Genomic DNA, 21110 nt, shown 5'->3' with positions numbered 1-21110 from the left:
GGCGGCGCGGCCCGCAGGTGAGAAGGGCCCCGGCAAGGGGGAGCCGTGGCCCGGGGGAGCGCCTCGTGCTTGTGGCTTGTTGCTTTCGTGTCCGCTGAGCGTTTTAGGGCACGGGAAGGTTTCTGTCCAGTCTGTTGTGGCTCCGAGGGCCTTAGCAGCGGAATAGCCCGGCTCCCGCTTGCGTTTGCGCTGCGGTCAAGCGAGCTTTGGCCCTGGCGGCGTCGGAGGGCCGAGCTGGAGTAGGGGCGATCGCTCACGGCCCCGGGAGCGGCTCGGTGACGAGCCAGGGCATGCGGCGGTGCCTGCGGGCACGCAACGGGCTGCCGAAGGGACTGGAGAAAAGCCACGTTCCCCTGCTTTCTCCAGGGCAAAGTACGGCCTCGCCGACCCGGAGCACTCTCCCTGGGTCAGCCAGTGCCTGAACGTCGGCGGAAACTCTCTTATTGTTTTGACAGAGAACCCAGCTCCCTAACTTGCTGCTTTGTTGTGGGTTTGGGCAGATGTTGTTTTCGTGGTGGTCTTAAAAATAAGTCGTATTTCTTTTAAATGTGCCCTGATTTGTGTATTGCTTGTGAAAAGATATTTATTGCCAGTCACCGGAAAAGATGGTGTGGATCAAACCCAGGCCGGAATAGCTCTTGGACTTTTACCTAGCTCTTCAGCTAGTGCCTAGCTAGTGCCGTACGCTGGAGGTAGCTTAGGGCACGAATAGCACTCCGGTCTGCCGAGCTGAGGTCGGCAGGAATGTGGCTGTTACGAATGTTGAACACTGCTGCAGCCCCCAGATGCCCGAAGGGGATCGCTCCCGTGATACGGTGAAGTGTCAGAGCAACAAACAAGTGCTGTTGTTCCAGTGCTTTCGTTCCTGATTGCATATGGATTTATCTGGAGCAGCTAAAGCGATTATAGCTGCTGCAGATGAGGGCCTCCCGCTGGCAGGACAGGACGGCTGCCCGTCCCTGAGCCCCTGTGGTTTGCTGCCTGCGTGCATGTAAACTGAACCAAGAGGCAGTTTAACGTTGCAGAGCTTTATCGAGGATGTCGAAAGGGGCAATTTAGCCGCTGCTTCCTGTGCAGTCTGCATGCAGATATGGCAGAGCACCAGTGTAAGTAGCTCTCTGGGTACTACCAGAGGTTGTTGGTAGATTTTAGTCATCAGAAATCAAGATGTTTGCTCCCTTCACCCCTCTTGATTTCTTCTCCTAGTTTTAATGTAGGAGTTTACTGCTTTTATTCTGGGAATAGCAGCAAAGTAATTTTGTTAACCCCCTGTTTACAAACCCATCCTTATTACTAGTTTCATGCAAGACTTTGAGGCCTATTTCATGCAGCTGTCCTTCCCGTACTGATAGTAACTCCTGACAAAACAGTGCATTTCTGATGCCAGAAGCAGCGTTAAGGCACAGCAGCATAAATCTGCCAGAGTTGATGGCTTGTGGAAGTTGCTTGATACGGTGGAGTTTAAAATACCATGGATGCTGATTTGCACGGTCCCCAACAGTTACCTTTTTCCTTTATGTTGGACTGAAGCAGTAACTGGATATTCAGCCAAAACTTAGTGTCACTAACTGCAGTGAACACGCTCATCTTAAAAGAATTCATAGGCTTCATGTTCTGCAGCACTCTAGGAGTGTGTGGCTTGCTGGGGAGGTTGGCTCTGTTCCCTCCTGTCTCAGTCAAAGCGTCTTTAATTAGAGCTTTCCTGACAACTTGTTGACAATCAGACTTGAATCCACCTAAGGATTATTTACGTAACAGTCATGCTCTTCAGTAGAATTGGCACAGGGCTGTCAGTGAAGCAGGTATGGAATAAACATGTAAAGAGAGCTGCATTAAATAAGAATTTGCTCCTGATCCTGCCAAGTTAAACTTGCACCTTTCTTAAAAGGGCACAAGGGCCGGGGGCTGTGAGTGGCCCCTGTGCAGCGTGTGGGGCAGGCCTGGGAAGATCAGTCCTACCAGCAGAACTGTGGAAGCTTCTTCTAAGGAAAGCCTGGTGTTCTTATCGAGATGAGAGTCTTTGCACTTTCTTCTGTTCTTCCCCTGTATGTGCAGCCAGACCAGAGGTATGAGAAGCACTTGATAGACCTGGATGCCGTTTCCTGGAAGTTGCCTCTAGTAATAGATGTTTTTAACTGAAATTCTGCAGAAAACCTTTGCTTGTTTCATGTGGATAGTTATTTGTGCTGTTTGGGAAATACAGAGGGGCAAATGGGCTCTGGTGAAATTCTTCTATGAACTGTGAAACAGTGGGCTGTGCTTTACCATAATAAGCACTCTACAAGAATGTTTATAGCTGTTGTTTTAGTCCTTTGTAACAGTGGAGTTACAGCAGTACATCCTGTAGAACAGACGCAGTGGGAATATTCTTTTCCCTCATGCCCTTTCCCTACAAGAACAGATGGGGCTTTGGAGAAGTGAAGCCTGGAGAAGGCAGCAGCTGTGAGGAGAGCTCCTGGCTCCAGCACTGCCTCCCTGCCGCTGGTAATGCTGGTGGTGCCAGTGTCACCCGGGCTCCCGTGGCTACAACTGCATGTCTTGGGCAAGTGCAGCAGGAACCCCTGGAAATCTCATCCGGGGGGTGGAATTCCACAGAACAGTTAAGAGCTTCAAATGTGGCCTATACTTTAATCTGCTTTGGCTCATGGTTTGGTGATTTGAGCCATCAAGGAGGCTGCGTTTTGCTTGGAGAGCTCGTGTTTGGTACATATTGAAACCTGGCTGCAGAGGGGAATAAAGGATGTGATACAGTTAGGGAGTTAAGTGAATCTTCCTTTCATGCATGCTCTCAGATTTACTGAAATCTTCTGCAGGAAGCTGTAGCAAACAGAAGTTTGCAAAAATAAAAGCATCTTTGGTATATTACTTTTACAGAGATGGCTTTTGCTTGTGATTTTCATTTCAGTTTTGAATCATAATAACTTTCTTAGTAAAATTTTATAGAAAAAGATTTGGTTTGGGATGAAGATCTTGGAATATTCCTCGCAGTGGCATTAATGGGAAATGTCTCTTAGAGCACAGTGTTAACTTCATTTTAACTCAGTGGAACCTGGGATAATCTCAGTTATTCCTGTTGCAGGTCGGGAGTTCGTTATCCCTTCGTTGGCACACAGATTTGTAGCAGAGATGGTGGATTTTTTTATTCTGTTCTTTATCAAGGCAGCCATTGTTTTAGGCATCATGCACCTCAGTGGAATAAAGTAAGTTGACCAGTTTAAAGCATTATTATATACAGCTTTGTGTTTTTTGAAGTGATTTTGGTCTGTGTGCTGTGATTAAGCATGTGATGGTACTTGATTATCTTTCAAAGATGTGGGGAAAAAGCAGCCCTTGTTTATTCTCTTGTAAAGTACGTTCTGATTTGGGGTCTTCTGAGGGAAACAGAGAACTTTTCCTAGGGTCACAAACTCCTTATTAAAAATAAATTAGACTTACAATCTTTTTTTATGATATTGCCAAAAATTTTAAAAATTGTTTTAAAACATCAAAGAAAAATCAATTATCAAATGAACTTATTTTAAAAACCCTTTATAAATTATTCCAGATTCTGAATGTAAAATACCTATATGGTTTAAAAGGCATACACCTGATTGCTGGTGGTGCTATCGTGCTCTAGTCTTTACTGGCTTAAAAGGGTTTTCTGAACAAGTAGGGTGAAGCATCCTATGCATCACGTATATGTCATGCTGAAGCAGCTTCCAGTTCCCACGTTGTCCTCTGATGGGCTCGCTCACCTTGAGGAGTGTTTCCTCCTTGCCAGTTTCTTCACCTGTGGGTGTCTTGCCCCCTACCTAATTTAGTTCCTCTGTTTCGGATCGGTGTAACCAGATATTTCTTTTGTCTGATCAGGAGAATCGGGGCTTGGTGCTGTCAGCAATTCCATTACTGTACAAATATATTCCAGAATCCAAGTTTTCCACTAAGAGAGCCTTCCAAATGTGAACTGGTGGTTGAGATAATGCCTCTCAGACTGAAAGATGCCCAGAGTGGGGCCAAGTCCAAAATAATAAATATACCGATGCAAACTGTCCTCATTGTTCAAATAAACATGCAATTAAAATGCCAAGGGCTGGCTTTGTTCAGGTGACAGCACCTCCCTCCTGTCAGTTGCCTGAAAAGGATTCGCACCAAGTAAGAGCAAGATGGGAGCAACTCTGTCTGTGTTGCTCCTGCAAAGTAGGGAGGGTGAGGTGAAAGAGGGGGAATCTTTCCCTTTTTGAGTTAATTTCCAGCAGGATATTTATTTCCTCATGTCATCAGCTCGTGCAGCACTACTTGAAAGTGCAGAACCCTGATCACACAAAGGTGGAAAAAGTCTTCCCTTCCTTGTGTGGCAGTAGGAGGGAAGAGCTTTTCCCTTTCTCCTTTTCCTATCACTTGCATCACCAAGCACTACATCTGTGCCCATTTACATGATCACACACAAAATCTCCTGTGCCGCTCCCAAGAATTGTAGGAATTTTCCAGCCATTTCTGCAGTTCTCTACCTGGGCCGTCGTATTGCAAAAGTGGCTGCACAGAATTATTCATTATTGAGGAAAGACTAAACAAACTGGCAAGAACCTGGAATGAAACCTACCACTGTTAATTTTAATGACTTGTTAATATTAATACTTACCGTTAAGTGTTAAAGAAGCCAAGTGTCTTTTTGTTCATTAATTTATAATGTAATCAATTAATTGATTATAGGATTAGATTCTGGTACTAAAAGACTAACATCGGTAGTATGACAACGGTCAAATAAGTTTTAATTTTAAAACTCAGTCTCATTTTACACAGGGACATCTCTAAATTTGCTATGCATTATATAATAGAAGAAATAGATGAAGATACATCCATGGAAGATCTTCAGAAAATGATGATAGTAGCTCTTATCTACAGATTGCTAGTCTGCTTCTACGAGGTAAATAGTCAGAAACATTAACTTGTAAAATTAAGAGTAAATATCATTTAAATTTTTGCTTATTATTGGTCTATAAAGTAAGTAGTTTGACTCTGGTTCACTTGAATTTGTATGACACAGTTTGAAACCAAATTGCTAGACCAGTCAGCAGCAGTTTATTGAACTCAAAGAGCTCTTCTTTTTGCAGATTATCTGTATTTGGGGAGCAGGTGGAGCAACCCCGGGGAAGTTCTTGCTTGGACTGCGAGTGGTGACCTGTGATACCTCTGTTCTTGTGGCACCGAGTCGCGTGTTGGTGATTCCGTCCTCCAACGTCAGCATGACAACGTAAGTGCCCTTAGCTCACGCTAACGGCGTGGAAAGCACATGCTTTGAAGGGAAGGACACCTTCACGTAGGTGTTGGGCTCTGCCATTCTCTGATCTAAGAGTGAAATACTAATTTAATCACATGAGTGTTCTCCACATGAGGTGTTAAAATATCTCCTCTTAAATTCCTGCGGCTGACTTTGCGCTGTGCAAAGCTGAGGCGCTGAACTGAAGGCAGAGTAGCTACTGCTGTAAGCAGGGAAGTGAAAACAAGGCACTGACTACTTCCTTCTCATTCTGCAGGTCTACCATACGAGCTCTGATCAAGAATTTTTCTATTGCGTCATTTTTCCCTGCTTTTATTACGCTGCTGTTTTTTCAGCATAACAGAACAGCCTACGATATTGTAGCAGGAACTATTGTGGTAAGAAGAAATGGCATCAGATGATACCAAAAGATGACAGATTGCCAGACTGTTTTCAAACCCTCCCTCTCCTCCTCCCTCAAAAAGAAAAGTCATAACAGAAAAGCACCCCAAACTTGCAATGGAGATGACTATCAAAAGCTTCTTTTTCCTAAATTAAATGGGAGCTGATTCAGAAGTGAAAATAAAATGTACTGCTGCTCTAAGGTGAAGCCAGCAACTACCTTGAAAGTATTGGACTTTTCATAAATGCCAAAGAAGTTTGAGAGAAACAGTACTCGTAATATCTGGAAGTGTTACCCTGACAAGGAGGTGACTGCAAAAATGATGCTTTTCTGCTCATCAGTCTATGGAAAGTGGATTCCTAGAAATACTCCAGCCTAAAAGAAATGTCATGCGTACAATTTTGGGATGTTGACAGATAACTAGAAAATTAAGTTGTTTTTCAAGCACTTGCCTAAGTTCTATGACAGACTGAGCCGGAGGGAGCTGCAGTATTTGACAGTAAAGCAAAACTACATCTAATCATGTTTGTTTAATGGCCAAGTGCCCAGAAAGAAAGATGAGCAGTGTTTATCATTTCCCTTAAGATATTATTGCTTCATCGATCATACTCTTTCACCTCTCACAGGTATTTTAGCTGAATGTCCATATGACAAGTTTTTTTGCATGAATTTGTCTTAAGCACTGTCACTTATTTCATGTGTGTGAGCTAACGAGGAGGTGATCTAGCGGCCGCCTTGCCTGCGGGCGCGGTGTGTTGCACTGCAGTGTTAGGGCGTGGGGGGTGTGTGTATATAACTTTGGGAGCTCTGTACAGAGTACAGTACAGCTCATGCCAATAAAGGCAACTTTCCTGCTTCTGTTTGGAGTGGAAGTACTTGTCTGTTCTTACCTGTAAGACCAAGCAAAACAGTTGAGTGAGCATGCAGAATTTGGGGAGCGTGCAGAAAATATTAACCAAGTGTTATGGCTGTAAATCACAAGTACAAATACTGGTTACTTTCACTTTATAATTCTAACTGTACATTCAGAATAACTTAAATATTGAATAAAGAATCCTAATATTTTGCATGATTATATAGGTCTGGTAATTTGTTTTATCATGCTGTTATTGAGTGTCTTGGGAAGTTATAGATGCAGCACTCTTGACATTAAGTTTGAATTCAGAATTCCTCCAGAAACCCCTTAACCACCTTCCCAGTGTTTAACTGCTAGCCAGTAGGTTGGGCTCTTTAGCTAGAGGGCTCAGCAGAAATGGGATCTGTATGTGAGTTAAGTGATCTCTTTCCCGGTGCCCCGTTGATATTCTCTAATATTCTGGATTGATTACTGGTGGTCTTAGGTGTAGCAAGAATGTTGCTGAGTTTTCTTCTGGGGTCTCTACCTGGTCTGATCCCCATTTGTAAGGAGGCTTTGCATGAGTAGGTGTTTGCAGAGCCGGTTCCCCGGGTGGTTAGGGGAGCCACACTGAGTGACCTCTCCCAGCTTCTTTCAGGGATCGTTTCAGTCTTGCAAACGCACCACTTGGTCATTTTTATAGCAGCCTCTCAGTAACTAAGTGGTGAATGCCATTCACGAAAGTCTGCCAAAGCTTGGGTCGTTTCTCCCTGTAAGACCCCTCAAAGGTGTTAGCTGAGCGCACACCCCAGCCCTTAGCGAGCTCAGGAGGGCAGGGGTGTTATTTTATCCCTCCTACACCAGCCTGTGCTCTTAAGTGAGAGCCTACCTAGAAGCTCTGAACTGGCACTCAGCCTGACACAAGCTGAAGCTCTCACGCTTAAAAGCAGCTCCTTGTAAGGTTTTTTTTTTTCCCCCTATTTTCAATTTCAGTATGAACACAAAAAAATCCTTTCATCTACTTCATGGCGCAGTGACTCAGAAACTAAGATTCAAGATGTGAGGAAAAGGCAAAGGAGTGGGCTGAAAGTTTATTGCTAATGGTTCTGGCGTAAGGTGAAGTATTTTTCATGATGGAGAAAAATATTACTACTTGCACCGTGGGTAAAAAACAACATTAGGAGCTAAGAATGCAGGCCTGGCCCGGGAGCTATCTGTGCATTATGTTCTGGTAACCTCCAGCTGGTTGGTTCCCGTGCAGGCTGCACAGCAGCTTTTCCCTGCTGCAAGCTGAGCACATTAAAGGGCTCAGAGAGGTAAAGTCGGTCTCGTAGCTTTAGAAAGCTGGGGCTACATAGCAGCATATAATCCTGCAAAGGCAGCAGGGGCAGGGTGCCACTCTGCCCAGGAACTGCACCTTTGCTTTCCCGTCCCGCTCCACTTCTTCCAGTTACAGAAATGCCAGTGAGAGGCCTGCGCTGGCTGCGAGGCTCCCCGCAGCACCAGCCCCTTTGGTGCTTCACGAGATACCTTCCCTTGGCTACAAGGGCACTTGCTTGTGGGGCAGACAGCAAGGAGCCCCACACTTGGAAAGCTAGGGAAAGGTCAGGTCTTCCTCCCTTTGCAATAGGAAGGGAACAGGGGGAGTATTCCCAGCTGTAACTGCGGCCAGTGACCAGCCCTCAAACACCCTCTAAATACCGCAACCTCCAACCCCCAAAGAAGAGCAGCCCTCAAAGCACCACACGCGTAACAACTGCTAAGAGACTCCTCCAACACAAGTGTTAACAGGGGAAGAGTGATTCCCTGGGAATCCCACATTCCCTGTCCTTTACAGGCAGGCTGCTAGTGAACAAAGCTCTCAGACTGACCTCCAGCACCTGCAGCCAGACAGCTGAGATGCAGACAAGTTGGTTCAAGTGAGGACATAGGGAAGCTCCCATCACTAGCAGGGACCCCCTGGAATTTAAGGTTTCCCTAAATCCAGCACCAAGCGCCCTGCCAAAAAGCAGCTGTTGTGAAAACCCTGCACCTCTGCTGCCACAGACTGCCTCGTCCTGCACCGCTGCTGCTGCTGCTGCCTTCCTTTGGAGGTATACAAAGGCCAGACAATATTTCATAGTTTTTATTGATGGCATTTATCCCATGGTTTAACATGTTAATTATACTGTAATAAACATGGCTTTAATATTAAACTTTTCCTTATTATCCAAAGTCACCACAGTCCATTTCAGTAAATATAAAAATATATACTTAATACTTTGTACAATACTGGTTTTTGGTCCAAACAAAAATGGATCAGAAAAGCCAATAAACTTACTTTAAGAATTCCCAATTTTAAAGATTTTCTAAATGGATTTAGGCAACTTTGAATAATGGGATTTACATAATAAAATCTGAGACAATACTAAACAAAAATGGCCGTAACACACAAAATTAAAATTTCAATTTCACAGATTTGTTATGCCAAAAAAGTACATAGAGAAACAAAATTGTATTTACACATGTTCCATAATAAAATAACAAAGGCGAGACAGGTGATAAAGGGCTGTAAGAATGAAAATATAGAAATAGCATATAATTATTAAATGGAGAACTACAGATCTAACAAGTCCTTAAGCATGGATCATCCTTGAATCAGTCGTCCTCTATCAGAAAATTTTAGTGCACAATACACCCAAACTCACTCACTTCACACATACGGCGGCACAAACTCGGCATAGAAATCACTCGTGACCCACATTCCCTACGCTCTGGAGCCCCCTCTCTGGGACAGTTACAGCTTCGAGGCGCCAGGACACGGGGTGCGCGCGCACCGGGGTGCAGATGAAGAGGTATCGAACAAGCCATTCGCTGTGCGGGCCAGACTCGGGGCTACAGCCAGACCATGCCAAGTCAGAGAAAGAAGTAAGTGGCTGGATTCTAAAATAGTTTTGCTCGAGAATGGCCTTTCTTGCCAACTCTACTCGTTACCAAAAGAACTAAATGGAGGGGGGCAAGGGAAGGGCAGCAGAGGTTTATATTCCGTTCGGCGGATCTGGCTTCAGCTAACCCAGCATGAGGTACAATCCCGGCAGCGGGACCGTGGTGGGGATGCAGGGTAGCAGCTCTTTCCCAAGTCGCTTTACCCATCAGGACGATTATTTTCTACGTCTAACTGCAGTCTTTATCTTCCGGCCAGGAACCGAAGATCCAGAGGCAGAGAAAATATTTTTCCCATTAGTCCTATCAAAAGAAATCGGTAGTTCACAGGTTAGGACGGCGCAGCGGAAAAGTCAGCAGTAACGCTGAGTAAATAACCCAGGAAGGCTCTCAGGGCTGTCTCACTAGATACCAAGGTGGCAACAAAGGGCAAATGCTAAACGGGAAGGGAGCTGCAGAAACTCCGCGCAGCCGCCTCTCCCACGGGGCGCGTGCAGCGACCTAGGAGATAACTGCCCGCTTTCAGGAATGAGCCTCACACATGCGGCCACGCAGCCTTCCCGAGCACTAGGCTCCTTTAAAAGCACCACTGCCTTGTCAGCGAGCATGGAACCTCCAAGGAAGGATGCCGAGCCCAGCCTGAAATTCCCAGGTATTCCGAGGCGAGTGGCTCCGCACGGAGCGGCAGGAGAGGCTCACACTGCCTAGCCGGCCTGCCCCGAGCTCGAGAGAAATCCTAAGCTGGTCTCCGCCCGTCTCCTCCCCGCGCCCCGGCCCAGGCCAGGCTTACCCCACTGTAAACACGGCCGCCTGGTTGAAGGAAAAGCTCGAGGAGGCAGCAGGCTGCGCCGGAGCTGCGGGCGCGCCAGGGTTGGCGCCAAACGTGAACACTCGGGGGGTGCTGGGGAAGCTGAAACTCGCAGCGTTGCTTCGGAACTGGAACACGGGACCTGGGGAGGCGACGTGGGAGGGAACGGGAAAAAAGTGAAAAAGGTCAGTGCTTCAAGCTCAGCAAAATGCCCGCGTTTCCCACTGCCTTTAACGAATGTTTTCACAGACTGTTCAGACAAATTGCCTAGGCTGACTGTAGCAGAAAGGCCAGATTACTAGAGGATCAGCGCATAGAAAAAAATAATTTATTTTACAGAGAATCCTATAACAGTCCTGGCAGACTGCTAATGAACTGCTCGCTTAGTTCTGTACAACCATGGGGTTTTTGCCTGTGTGCACTCAAGTTTACTGTTTAGCAAAGCCTTAAATTACAGTATTGACTCGTGCAGATTTGCTATTTAAACAAACATCCTTGTGTCAGTGCGGCTGATGCGGGGCCTCCAGGTTACTTACTGTGCTCACACTACACCTCATCAGAATGAGCTTCTAAATTCACCCCCAAAGTAACTGTAAAGCAACAGGGCCAATCCCCAGAGTTTCTAATCCCCAAGGTGCCACCCAAGGAAGGAAAGCAGGGCCACGGGACACGGCGTACCAACCACCCCGGACCAGCACAAACTCGGGCTGCTTTTACCCGGCCGTTGCACAGAGCCTCCGAGGGGCACAGGGGGAAGCCCTGGCGGGCGCGCGGGCACTCACCGGCGCCGGAGGCGGCGGCGGCGCCGAAGCCGGGCTGCTGCGCGGCGGGCTGCCCGAAGGCGGGGGCCGCCTGGCCGCCGCTCGCCACGGAGCCGAAGGCGGGCGGCGCGGCCGGGAAGAGCGAGGCGAAGGGCGGCGCGGCCGGCTGCCCGGCGGCCGGGCTCTGGCCGAAGGCGGGCAGCTGCGCGGCGCCGAACGCGGGGCCGGTGGCCGGCGCCGAGGAGCCCGAGCCGAACACGAACGAGGGCGACGAGCCTGCGGAGGAAGGGCAGACGTTTCAGCAGGCACGCAGGTTTCATTTCTCCCCCCAAGGATAAATCTGACTGTTCCTGAAACAAGGGCTCTGAACCCCGCTTTCCAACTCTGGTGCCTGAATATACCTGAATACTGATCCTATAAACACAAATTCTGTCACAGCTTAGCCCAGCAAGTAAAACAAACGCTACCTCAACCATAACATGAATTGCACCTTTCCCCCCCAGTAACCCAAAAACCAGCACAGGGTCTTACATGAGTAACAAGAGTAAGACCCCATTCACCTCAAACACTACGGCTGTCTAGACCCAAACTACTGTGTTAACATTCGCCTAAAGAACAGACTACCATGAAGTCTGTTCTCCTCCAAAGTAAATTACTCATAGTCTGTTCTCCTCCAAAGTAAATTACTCATACAGCAGTACGGCCTCGGCCCCCGCTGCTGTTACGGCAAAGAGCAGCCATTTCAAACGCACCCGCAGAGCTTGTTGTCGTCGTGGCGCCAAAGGTGAAGCCAGAACTCGCCGCGGTGCTCCCGCTGCCTCCCGATCCGAAGACGAAGGGAGCCACGGCCGCGACGGTGCTCGAGGACGTGGTGGCTGCTTTGCTTTCCGAGGCGAAGCCGAACGCCTGCGAAGCGGCGGGTTCTGCCGAGCTGCCGAAAGCGGAGCTGCTCACGGTGCTGCCGCCCTGCCCGAACACAAAGGGAGCGGGAACGGGCCCGGGCTGCGCCGTCGAGGAAGCCGCCGAGCCGCCAAACACGCTGCTGCTGCCGCTGCCGGCCGAGGACGTGGGCAGAGCCGGGCTCGAGGAGCTGGGGCTCAGGAAGCTGAAGGCCGATTTTGCTGCTCCTTGGTCTGCAGGGAAGGACAGGGCATGAACCGCCACGGAAAGGGCAGGCGGGAGCAGAGCCCTGCCCGAGCAGCCCCGAAGGGCAGCGCGGCCGCCCCGGCGCACACACAACATCCACGTGTCACCAGATCCCAGCCCCATCCACGACGCAAGGAATGGAACCACCGCGAAAAGCAGACACTACCAAGGTCTGGGTGCTACTGGTTATGAGTATAGGCTAGAATCACCCAAACCAGCACTGAAAATTTGGGGAAAAAATGTGTTTGGGCAGTTTTCACCTGGAAGAATCACCTGGTCACATCCACCACCTGCCACTGCACTGAAAAACGCAGCTTTACTGCAGCCTGCTCTGAAAACACAGCCCTGCTCCTACAGCTCTAACCCTGGCAAAGCTTCCTGCCCTCAGCCCCCTTCTTCTGGCTCAAGTTACTGCAGCACCTTCCAGACCTGCCTTCAAGAGCAACCGCAAACATCTCTCTCCAGAGCACTGCTCTGCTCACACCAGTCAAGAGCGCTGCTTTTTAAGCAAGGCCTTCCTCAGCTTTTCCTAAGCTGCTCCTCTGTCCCATTCTCACTGTTAATTTGCCTGGGATCTTTTTTCCTAGCAGTTTAGGCACCTTTTCCCCTACCCCATTTTCAGGGACTATAGCGTTTTGAAAATCATTTGTTAGATCTTCCTTTTGCACAAGCATTTACATCACATTTCTAAGACTAGACCAAACTCTGTAACTCGGGGGGGGGGGGGGGGAAATCCATCAATCCTCCCTCTCCCAAATCCCTAGATTTGTTTGTCCAGCAGCAGTTCAACCACACAATTACTGTGGTTAGAATCAGTATAACCCTGTGCACTGCTTTTATTCAGGGTCACTTACCTCTGCCTGCTCCCCTACACTTGCAGAAGTTATAGAGAAATCTATAGAGCATCAGCTTTCTAAAAGGCTGGTGTCGCTGGTGACACGATGGAACTGAGCAACCACAGTTCCGCACTAAAGAAATTTCATTTTCCACTGTAGTCTTTCTCCATACCAATGAAATTCAGTCCGGCACGATTACATCTATTAAGCACTATCTACACCGCTGTAACAGTGGAGTTCAGCAGTACATCCTGCAGCAGAGATGCAGTTACACAGGAATATTGGGTTTTCTCATCCCATTTCCCTATGAAAAAAGATGGAGTGAGGCCTCTACACTGCAGCACGCTGAAGATTTTATCCCCAACTATATTGTCACTGTTGAGATGACAGTAACATCTGTGCTCACACAAGGTGTAACACAGGTTCTTTGAGGCCTGGGGCTTTTTTTCTTTTTGTTTAACTCTCCTGTTAAAGCTCACTGAAATCTAGAAAGGAACTGCTAGAAATTATCACCACATCAAAAACCGTAAGGACAAACACACGGCAGGGAGTAAGACCTTTTCCAAAGCTCTAGGCATTAACACATCAAAAGTAATGCTTCCCTTTGGCCTCACATGGCTTCTGAGGTACTGTTTGATGCATATATGCAAAGCGGAGGCAAAAGACACCCTGTTACCTGAAGTACTGGTCTGTGCCCCAAACGTGAAGGTTGGCTTGGCCTGCTCCGCTTCCTTCCCTGATGGTTTCATGAAACTAAAATTGAATGTAGCTTTTGTGGTGCTCTCTTCTTTGGTGTGCTCAGGTTTGCCAAACGAAAAGACAGGCTGCGCCTTCGGCTCGTCGCTGTCAGCCTTCTTCCCAAAGACGAGCGGAGCAGCGGAAGCGACAGAGTCTTGTTTCTCCTCTGTCCTCCCCAAAACAAACTGCGAGGCGGGGGTGGGCTCCACATTGCCAAAAGAGAAGCCTGTCTTGGTGGAAGAAGCTTCATCCTTCTTCTCATCAGACTTCTTAAAAGCAAAAGAAGCCGAAACAGGCTCCTTTTCTGCCACAGTTCCAAAGGTGAAGCCACTGACTCCGGTCTTATTCTCTGTGGGAGCTGTGGAAGAAGCAGAACTTGTGCCAAAATTGAAGCCTCCCAAGACTGGTTCCTCTTTCTTTTCCTGCTGCCCCAGGTTACTCGTCCCAAACTGAAATGTTGAAGGAGCCTGGCTGCTTGTAGATGGAAGTCCAAAGGTGAAAGTGTTGGTTTTCTCTTCTTTCTTACTATCTTCTGATTTGGAGTCTGAGGAAGAAACTCCAAACTTGAATTCCCCTGAACTGCTAGCAAACTTAAATCCCCCAGTCCCAGTGTTGGAGGATGCAGCTTCAAAAGGAATACCGAACTTGAAGCTCCCTTGTTCTCTAAATGTAAAATCTCTTGGGCTACCTAATGTATGAGCGGAGTCGGAGGCCGAGGACTGAACACCGAACGTAAACGATGGCGTTGCAGCATTTGAGGTCACAGGGGCAGAACCAGACCCTGCAAAAGAAGCAGTAATGTTAATTCTGTGACACAAGGGTGGTTCTGATCCAAAGCTTCCCTGAGTCAAAACTATTTTACCAAAATCCTCAACTCCCAAATAAAACACGGCCCCCTCACAAACAACTCTGCTCTACACTCAGCTTTGTTTCACAAAGACATTCTTTTGCCTACTCCCTGATTTGAAAAATACTTTAACTTTTTGAAAGATCATGAGTTTTTTTTTTTTTTACTTTTGTTTGTAAAATCTAAACTTCAGATTCACAGAACATAAGGAATACAAAGCATCAGTCCTTCACCAAAGCTTTTCTCTAGAAAGCACAGGTTGGCTCTGCGCAGGGAACTGCAGGCATAGCACTACTAAACAAACAAAGAATCACAAAATACTCATTTCTCCCCGTAAGTTACTACCTTTGAGCTCGGCTTTGGTGCCTGGCTTTGCTTTTCCACAGGCTACGCATTTGGTGTCCTCCGCTTTGTTTTGCACGAAGCAGTCCTCACACTCCCAGCTTCCTTCCGGCTTCTTGAATTTCTCTAAATCCAGCAATGTGCCAGAGGCAGCAGGAAAGGCAGAAACACTGCTACTGGTCACAGGCACTGAGCTCCCTAAGCAATAAGGACAAATAGTTAGAACAGTCTGCTCAAAGTGAACACAAACCTCTTGAGGAAGGCTTATATGCTTGCTAGGTTAGGAAGAAGACTAAGTTCTATAGTAAGAAGTCAAGTAATTTCAGTCAAACTCAATCCATGAACTTAGGGAATGTAATAGAAATCCTCAATCTCTTCTTTTTGATCTAGTCTATAATTTTAAGCACAAATGGAACCGATGACACTCTTTAACAGCAAGTGTTGCACGTGAGTCAGCAACGCAGCTCATTTCAGGTGCAAAGGAAAGGTGCCAAACACGACTGAGCTACAGCACACGCTGCTGCAGACACCCTCAACTCACAGTCACTGCACAGGGACGAGAGGCTGTGAGCAGTTTAGCAGACTGATTCACTAGCCACCTCTAAAGAGGCTCGTTCCAAACTGCACCGCAGCTAAACCCAGGCAAGGGACTCGAGGCTCCCAAATCCCAAGCTCTGTGCCCAGCTGCACGAGCGATGCCCCAAGAGCGGCAGCACTTTCCTTGGGGCTCTTTTCCCCTGGAGGGAAGGAGATGCCACTCAGTGCAGCACTTCAGATAGCTTTAGCAGTCCCCCTGTGAATGCTCAGGTGGGACTCCAGGGGCCAGATTTCCCCCTCAGAGCTCTGGATGAGGATCAGACAGGCAAAACCCACTGGAGGGAAGGTAGCTTCCCCTCACGCACCTGGTTTCTCCGACTGGCAGGCCACGCATTTGCTGTCCTCTGCCTTATTGGTCACAAGGCACACGGTGCAGTCCCAGGAGCCCTTGGGCTTCTTAAACTTGTCTCCGAAGCCCAGGGTGACGGCGGGATCGGTGCCGCCGGAGGAGGACGTCACCGCGGCCGCGGCGTCGGCGGGCGCCGGCAGCGTCAGAGCGGGCGTCACGCCGGTGCCGGGCTTGGGCGTCTCGCACGCGACGCACTTGGTGGCTTCGGGCTTGTTCTGCACCAGGCACGTGTCGCAGTCCCACGTGCCGGGCGCCGTCTTGAATTTGTCCCCAAAGCCCAGGGCCGCCGGCGGGGAGGCCGCGGGCTTGGAGGCGCCGCCAGGGCTCGAGCCTGCCGCCTGCCTGGGGCTCTCCGCCGCCGGCGCCTTGGCCGCCTGGCACGTCCCACACTTGTCCTCCGGGGCCTTGTTTTGCAGGCACGGGTCGCACGGCTCCGATGGCCAGCGTGGCGGGGCCTGTGGGGAGCTCTGCTCGCTCGCGGAAAAGCTGCTGATCGCGGGCCTCGTGTAGACCACCGGGCTGGCGGGAGCAGGCGGCGCCGCCGCGGAGCCGTCGGGCTGCCGAGCACCGAAGCCTGTGAAGGAGCAGCCAGCAAGAGAATTACTGCGTGGTCTGGGCAAGCGCCACAAGAAGCACCCCAGACATCTAATGTTGGGGGTGAATTTTCACATGCAACACCGGGGTACAACAGAACAGTCAGAGCTTCATTTACCTCTCACTTCCCAGGAAGTTTTAAGCAAAAAAGCTTCACTGCTTGACACTCTGCTGAACAGCACCAAAAGCCATCACAGCCAGGAATGGAATAGCCCAGTTTCATTTTAAGGTGCTATGCCCACTCAAATCAAACTTCTGAAGCTATTCCTTCTGTTGCAGCTGGCTCACATTTACTTCAGCAACCACAGGGAAGTTTGGCCTTGGAGCAGCTAATACACAGGGCATTTCCCCACTCAGGCTGAACATCAAATAACAAAAATCGGGCAGGACAAAGCGACTAACAGTCTTCTGGTCTATAAATATTAGTTCAAAATGCACCTCACAGAGGCCGCATCCTATATCAAGGTGCTAACTTTAACACAAAATATGAAGTACTAATACTGAGACATTCAAAAGAGCCTTAAGGCAATGCATCTTGAACAGTAGCTCTATTTACTTTTAAGCTGAATTTTTAAAAAATGTGGAGTCTCCAAGCAATGTGCATTTAGATGTTGATTCTGTGAAACGCATAGACAATTTGCCACCTCACAGGCCTTCCTTAAACCACATGCATATGGTATGTATCTTCTCTCCTTTAGCTCTTTTCGATATAAAAAGTGTCATCGTCTTAAGAAGCATTTGTCACTTCATCAGAAAAATATCCTGATGCAACAGAATGTTTCAAATTTAAAATATACCCCATAACAGCTTTTTAAACAAAGTCAAAATATTTGCAGCTTTTGAAATCTCTTTAGGAACAAAACTATTCCCTCCCGCCTTCCTCATCGCGCTGGAGAAGGTGGGAGAGGCATGTCGAGTTACACAAAAAAAATCTTTACATTTCTATTTATGAATGGAACAGGAGCTGCAATCCATTTGTTCTTGAAGTTGCAGTTTTCCTTTCAGCATTATAAGCTACTTAAGGCAGCAGGGGCAGACCCACCTTAACAGATGCAGTGCTTACGCAATATACTCCTACCTGCGTCGTTAGAGCTAATATCACATTAACCATGACATTAAAGTTCTTTACCAACACCGGCTAACATGTTTTATGCAGTGTCTTTTCCAAAGTAAGTTCATCATCTCACCAGGGCTTTTTAGGATATCTAACACACTCCCTTCCTTTAAGACTTTCGCAGGTTTGAAGGGGCCATCGTATTCCTCTTTGTTTTCTTCCTTCTTATTGCTGGTGCTGTTTACAGTGGTGGTATCTTTAAACAGAAAGGAAAACTGTCTTTCACAGAGTAATCCACTTAATACATTTCTATTTTCTACAAAGAAGAATTTTCAATTCATATACTTAAGTTTAGGATCTTGACCACATTATTTACAACAAAAAAAGCAGACTTGTCACTGAAAAATACCACAGATATCCAGAACTTTGTACTTGCAGCAAATAAAAAGTATATTTTATTTTCTAGGGCATATACAAATCTCCCATTTCAGGTCAACTCACAACTAAAAATTAATACCAATATTGTTTAAAAAAAAAAGAGAGGGAAAAAAAACAGGTTAGAGAGCCTAAGGAATAACTCCAATTTTCCAAGTACTTATTTCCCCCCCAATTAAGTTAAAATAAAATCAGCACTCTAAATAAAAACCTGAAAATCTTGGATCTTCTACCAAGAAAGTTTAATTTCATTTTGAGATGTGCCAGCCTTCAAAGGTTTCAGTTTTGATAACTGAACCAAAATGTGCTACTTCTCTACAGGAGGAAAAACAATAATAGTAATAATAAAGTGCCACCTTCTTTATCATTTCTGAAACTCATGACATCGTATACATTTGTTTCCTGAAACTGCTAACGTGCTCACCAAAAAACATATTTAGTATCTACAATTCAAAAAATCAACATATCCAAATTGAAATGCTAAAATTTCAGTTACCTAAGGTAAGCAGGGATGTCACTGGAGTATCGCTGGATCCAGAAAGCTCTGCTGATTTTACAACAGGAACACTAAATGTAAACCCAATCTGCTACAAAACAAAACAAAAAAGAGTAAGCTTTCATTTTCTGACACAAAGTAACTTTTTAATCACACAAACCTCAAACTGAAACCTGCTATTTAAACTTTCAGTTTTACATGCTACATGTAAATGCTGCATGTAAATGAGTGCTATTCAGCATGTATTCATTTACATGCTGAATAACAAATCATATAACAATAATTCATTTATTTGTTTTCCCCTTAAAGAGCCAACCTTGTTTTACTGCTCTGCAATATTCTAATATTTTAATTTCTAAAAAAATATCTAAGCTTCCACAACATTTACTTACAGACAATGGAGGTAGCACTTCTGCCTCAGTAGACTTTACAATTGGAGATGAAAATCTGAACACAGGACTGCCAGTATTACTTGCTAGTTGTACCTGTATTTTCAAAAGAATTAAGATTTGTGTCTAAAGGAAAAACATGCTCATGAAACAACATCACTACCTGAATTTACCATCCTATAAAGGTTCTGCTACAAAGTTGTGAAATTTCCTGTTTGAGGTTTATTTCAAATCTACATATAAGAAACATAATAATACAAAATTAAGTTTGCAAATGAGTATATAATAGGCAACTCTCAAAACCAAATGGTATAAGCCACAAAACAAAGACGGAGGATTGAGATGCTACTCTGTTCTAAATTTATTGAATATATAGAAGAGCAGGCAGCTTAAGAACCTTAATCTCAGGTCAGTTGAGTTGAGCGAACTTAAGTCAAAGGGTGGCAGCAAATACTTCAACATATTAAAGCAGATACCTACTTCAAAATATACACAAATATTTCAAATGTATATTTCATTTCAATAATATCCCAATTAATGACCATCATTCTAGGTTCATATGATCATTAACTACTTCAAATTTATTACATAACTTGGCATAAAAATCCTAACAAAATTTGCATAGCATTTGAAACATTTATGCTATTATGTTAACCAAAATTCTGCAAATTATAAGATGGAGAGAAGCTTTTTCAAAATCCGCTTGGTAATTTTTTTCCTGATCAATACATTTCCTGCCCCCAAATGAAATACACATCAAACCTGCTTTACTTCAACTGGATATTAACTGACAGTGATTAGATTCATGAGTGCCCTTGAACAACTCAGCATGTGAAGCAGCACATGCCTCCTAATCCTAAGAAATACTAACAATGCACTAGAGAAAGGTTTACCTTGTTCATCACTGGTGTTGAAACAGTGCTTGGTGACGACGACACAGCATTGCTGGCAAGAGAACTAAAACCGAACTGAGGCAACGATGTAGTACTGATGGGCAAGGATATTTTCGGTAGTACTGGTTCCTCCACTTCCTGCAGTTGTAAATTTTAGTTTTTATTTTTCTCTTTTACAAGACATCATTTCCTGATCCTCTGCCACCCCAATTTGTAAGCAAAGCTAACCATAAGAATGGAAGACACTAAAATAAAGTGAGCATTCAAAAGGAATACTGATCTCCCACACCTTAGTCTACCCAATCTTTTCAATTTATATGAAAACTCCCCTCCACATTGCACTATGTCCATGACCTGTCTGGCAGAAGCAGTCAAAACTAGATCAAAGTTGTCACTCTTGCCCACTGCTCTTTTTTTTTTTTCTCCTTTTTTCACTTTGAACTTCTAAACTATATTTACTTCATTAGTTCCTTCAGTAATCTCAGTGAAAGAAATGACCTGAGAGTCACTTACCTGTTGTTCTTGCCCAGGTTTTGATACATAATGCACTCCTCTCTCCCTTCTCATCTTGCCACCACCACTTGCTCCTCCTCCCAAAGACAGGCCATTGGATGCAGGAGTACTGAATTTGGGGTATATCAAATTGCTGGCACAGGGAAGTAGCACATAGATTGAAAAGAAGAAGAAGAAAAAAAAGATAATGAAAAAAAATTTTTTTAAAACATTATCACAGCCATTATTTGTCCTGGAACTGAAACTTAATCAGAATCATAAGAAAACAAACAAACTAAAGTTGTTTCCCAAGTTGTGAAATGCTGTAAATACCTGATGTTCTTAAATAGCAAGTAGCAAGCACTATTTTCAATCCAAGCATCAACGAGGAGGACCTATAGGGAAACAGTCACTACATCCATACGGGAGTGACGCCTGAGCCAGAAGGCTAGAAATAGAACAAGTAATTTAGACTGTTATTTTCTAACATTTCCTTTTAATAGTCCCAAAGTGGGAATTTTGAGGACCATCTCCCTGGCTGCATGATGAATGTGTGCCGAGGTGCATGGGTGTGTGGGAGTTTGTGTGTATGTATGTGCACTTACACACACACACACAGAGGATGTTTGTGTGTATGTATATACACCTACACACACACCTACACATGGGCTGCCTGCCTGCAGCCCTGAGGAACACAGAAGTTCCAACTCGTCAACAAGACACAGGGGGAAGGCCTGGAGAGCAGCTCAGGCCTTCCCGGGGCCACCAGCAGGGGCTACTGGGGTGCCTGGGTGCACCCAACTTTCCAGAAGTCATTTCAGACATGAGCACAGATCCATTTCGTAAGGCACACAAAGGAATTGCTGTTTTCCTTGCAAAAGCCTAGATCAAAACCAGAAAGATTTCCCAATCCAAGTGGGAAAGAAAATTAAAAAAA

At 46.1% G+C, this 21110-nt stretch overlaps 2 protein-coding genes across 2 annotated transcripts in view; one reads left to right on the top strand and one right to left on the bottom strand.

The window, feature by feature from the left end:
• Positions 1–3062: 3062 nt before the first annotated feature.
• FAM8A1 (family with sequence similarity 8 member A1) lies at positions 3063–6694 on the top strand. The gene is made up of 4 exons (XM_026047040.1): positions 3063–3200; positions 4780–4903; positions 5091–5230; positions 5514–6694. Exons 1-4 carry the CDS (start codon positions 3127–3129, stop codon positions 5656–5658), a joined length of 483 nt encoding a protein of 160 aa, XP_025902825.1. The 5' UTR covers positions 3063–3126; the 3' UTR covers positions 5659–6694.
• A 1955-nt stretch (positions 6695–8649) lies between these two features.
• The window catches only part of NUP153 (nucleoporin 153), a gene marked incomplete at its 5' end in the record, with an annotated part of 36657 nt that continues 24196 nt past the window's right edge, over positions 8650–21110 (bottom strand). The window contains 12 exons of the mRNA XM_026047027.1: positions 8650–9699; positions 10187–10346; positions 10987–11241; positions 11718–12098; positions 13624–14466; positions 14878–15072; positions 15777–16394; positions 17602–17724; positions 18400–18490; positions 18792–18884; positions 19682–19819; positions 20195–20327. Coding sequence (XP_025902812.1) covers positions 9615–9699; positions 10187–10346; positions 10987–11241; positions 11718–12098; positions 13624–14466; positions 14878–15072; positions 15777–16394; positions 17602–17724; positions 18400–18490; positions 18792–18884; positions 19682–19819; positions 20195–20327 — 3115 coding nt within the window. The remainder of the gene's footprint in view (positions 9700–10186; positions 10347–10986; positions 11242–11717; positions 12099–13623; positions 14467–14877; positions 15073–15776; positions 16395–17601; positions 17725–18399; positions 18491–18791; positions 18885–19681; positions 19820–20194; positions 20328–21110) is intronic.

This window comes from Nothoprocta perdicaria, unplaced genomic scaffold (genome assembly GCF_003342845.1).
Source record: "Nothoprocta perdicaria isolate Ctin4 unplaced genomic scaffold, notPer1 scaffold_47, whole genome shotgun sequence".
Lineage (NCBI taxonomy): Eukaryota > Metazoa > Chordata > Aves > Tinamiformes > Tinamidae > Nothoprocta > Nothoprocta perdicaria.
Note: the sequence above shows the minus strand (reverse complement) of the source record. Positions and strands in the feature narration are given on the sequence as shown.

What these genes read in the sequence shown, in the direction of transcription:
- FAM8A1 (XM_026047040.1), top strand. Translation starts at nt 3,127, where the DNA reads ATGGTGGATTTTTTTATTCTGTTCTTTATCAAGGCAGCCATTGTTTTA. An exon ending in ATGCACCTCAGTGGAATAAA is followed by an intron (nt 3,201 to 4,779) that starts GTAAGTTGACCA and finishes CATTTTACACAG; the next exon opens with GGACATCTCTAAATTTGCTA. An exon ending in TGCTAGTCTGCTTCTACGAG is followed by an intron (nt 4,904 to 5,090) that starts GTAAATAGTCAG and finishes TTCTTTTTGCAG; the next exon opens with ATTATCTGTATTTGGGGAGC.